This window comes from Gossypium hirsutum, chromosome D03 (genome assembly GCF_007990345.1).
Source record: "Gossypium hirsutum isolate 1008001.06 chromosome D03, Gossypium_hirsutum_v2.1, whole genome shotgun sequence".
In the NCBI taxonomy this organism is placed as follows: domain Eukaryota; kingdom Viridiplantae; phylum Streptophyta; class Magnoliopsida; order Malvales; family Malvaceae; genus Gossypium; species Gossypium hirsutum.
The window spans coordinates 35,954,881-35,957,524 of record NC_053439.1 but is presented as its reverse complement, the minus strand read 5'-3'; the positions used below and the strand labels follow the sequence as shown (position 1 = coordinate 35,957,524).

Here is a 2,644-nt window from a genome sequence, read left to right as displayed (position 1 = left end):
TTGGGAAACTCTCAAATTTCCATTTTGATTTGTCAAAGGTTGTGGATTGCAACATCATAACAGTCTGTAATTGATGAAAGAAGTTAAAACACAGTTTAACATGAATAATTATTTGTCATAGAAACACAGTGCTTTGCAATGGTTACTTAAGTTGTCATTGGACCATAATAATTGACTTTAAATGGGTAAAATTCGGTACCCTAAAATTAAGAGGATTACTACTTCAAAAGATATACAAAGCCAATCAGCCAAGGTTTCTTCGAGCTTCTTTTTCCTTATAATCTCTTGCTTTCGTCCCTCAAATTGTATGTAACCCTTTTCAACAGCATGACGATTATTACTTCGTGAGCAATATAGAGCTTGGTTCAAGATGATTAAACTCTTGCCACCATTTACATATGCTCCACTAGTGTCCTCAATGTGCATACTTACCTCTTTCCATCTCAAATACCCTCGTTTTTCCTCTATGTTGCATCTTGCCACTATAAGACACTTGGCCAAGTTGTGAGGCAGTTGTAGGCTCTCTTGGACTGGGATAATGCACCCAAAATGTAGAATATAGTCACCATTAGAAGCCCATATTTTCTTCACCGACAATGGCTTCCAGCTTGATAGATTTCCAGCTTTTCCTCTCTTCTTGTCTAATAACACCCAACTTAATCGAATCCCTTCTTTTAGTTCATTGCAACGATCATCTGCTTTTCCCACAAGTGATACGAAGTCATGTCCATCGTCACCATCTTCAATATCTTCATCATTAATATCTGAAGGTACCACTTTGAATGGACAGTTCAATACCCAACTCATAAGACCAGTTGTTGTGTCATCATCTTGGCCGAAATCGGTTTCCATAGGTATGCCATCTAAGACACTGGAAGTAATACATTTTTCTCTATAATAAACATCTATAAACAAAGCAAAATTAGACGGAGAAATAAGGGTTGGTTGTATAGGAAAGTAATTGTTGGCATCTTTGTGATCATTCGAAATAAGAGGATAAGAATCAGCATAGAATCTGCGAAAACCATCCGTTGATGATGAAATAAGGTGTTGGGCTTCGTCGAGTGCAGTGGAAGGCCATGTGGAATTACACAATTGCTTCCATAACCTTTGGTTTCGAGCTATGCCTCGAAGGTCAGAACATGTGCAGGCAGCTGAGGCCAGGGTTGAACCATCTAGTCGAGCCATGATATCAGCTAGGATATCCCTGCTTAAGCACTTCAAATCACATTGCAAATGCTCCATTTTTTATTTTTATTTTTTGCCTACTATGGATACGCTCCCACTTGTTTATATAACAGTGATTTGACCCATCTATCCGTCCATAGAAATTGATGTATGACCATGAAACACACCATTGACCAACGTGATTCAAGTCAGTAGGCGCGTTTTACAGGGTTTAAATTTCTTCCATAAATCCGTGGGACAATCCACAATTAGGCCAAAGATAGTGAACCTCCAACTGCAGGGTTGGCTTGCCAACTTTGAAACTTTGCCAACTTCAAACAGCCAAATTCTTTAAATGGAAAACACCATTAGGTTCGTCCAAGCTATTAAGTTGTAACCTCTATACTAGACTGCCTAAGCCCGTAATTAAGTGATGGCTTTGTGAAGTTGAAAAGTCATTATCATATTAAATGAAAGATAATTGAGAGGTTCATCTTTGCTATTATTCATATTATTCCCTAATCACCCATCAATCAATTCAGTTCCAAAAAAAAAAAATCCATCTTAAATTTTTATTAGTATTGGATGCACCTTTAGTATATAAATTTATAATTAATAATTTTCTTTAACAGGTAATTAAATTTTTAACAAGTGTCATAACATTCACTAATTATATAAAAATTTATATGCTAGTTAACAAAAACAAATCAACTTTTAACTTAATTTGATTGATTCATTCTTAAGATATCATCAAATAATTAAATAGTCTTAATAATTTATATTATTAGGGTTGAGAGAATGGGATCAAAATGTTGGTTGCATAGAACTTCATGTATATGCTAGTTCATGGGGAATGGTTGTTACGGACGAAAAAGGAAAGCTGCCCAACATTTTGGCACTATTGTGAAAGAAATGGAAGCTCTTTATTGTGGACGAATTTCATTAAATAGAAGCAAAACTGCAATTAACCAGTTTAATTGATTCAAAGCTAAAGGCTTCTATATATTTAGGTACAATAGTTGCCCATAAACATTAAGGAAACCAAAATACGTGAAATCCAAGGCAAAAGTTCTTTGAATTTGCCGTCAAGAGGCAATGCATTAGTTTCAAGTAGGTTGGACATGGACCCTAATATTCTGTTAGACACAGTTCTCCTCCTTTATTAAAAATGGTCAAGAATTTGAAGGAATTCCCTACTATAATATGTTGGTGCAAAATTGTTTGTTGGTAATCTTGATTTGTTTATACTAAGATTGATTTTTATTCTAAGTTCAAGATTTATGGAATTTTTACTATCCTTTATTAAGAGGATATTAATGGACAAGATTGACAAATTGATATCAAGCAATATGATATGGTTTTAAAGCTATCTTATTCTCATTTCAAGGATATCTTATCACTATGATAGCGCTTGAAGTATTTTAATGGAAGCTTCATCCTCCATTGTGGAGGAAATAATAAAACACTACATAGTTCA

General features: G+C 34.7%; 1 protein-coding gene across 1 annotated transcript; it reads right to left on the bottom strand.

The window, feature by feature from the left end:
• LOC107950125 (probable F-box protein At2g36090) lies at positions 1 to 1,493 on the bottom strand. Its single transcript, XM_016884899.2, has one exon. It carries the CDS (start codon positions 1,243 to 1,245, stop codon positions 178 to 180), a length of 1,068 nt encoding a protein of 355 aa, XP_016740388.1. The 5' UTR covers positions 1,246 to 1,493; the 3' UTR covers positions 1 to 177.
• Positions 1,494 to 2,644: the final 1,151 nt, after the last annotated feature.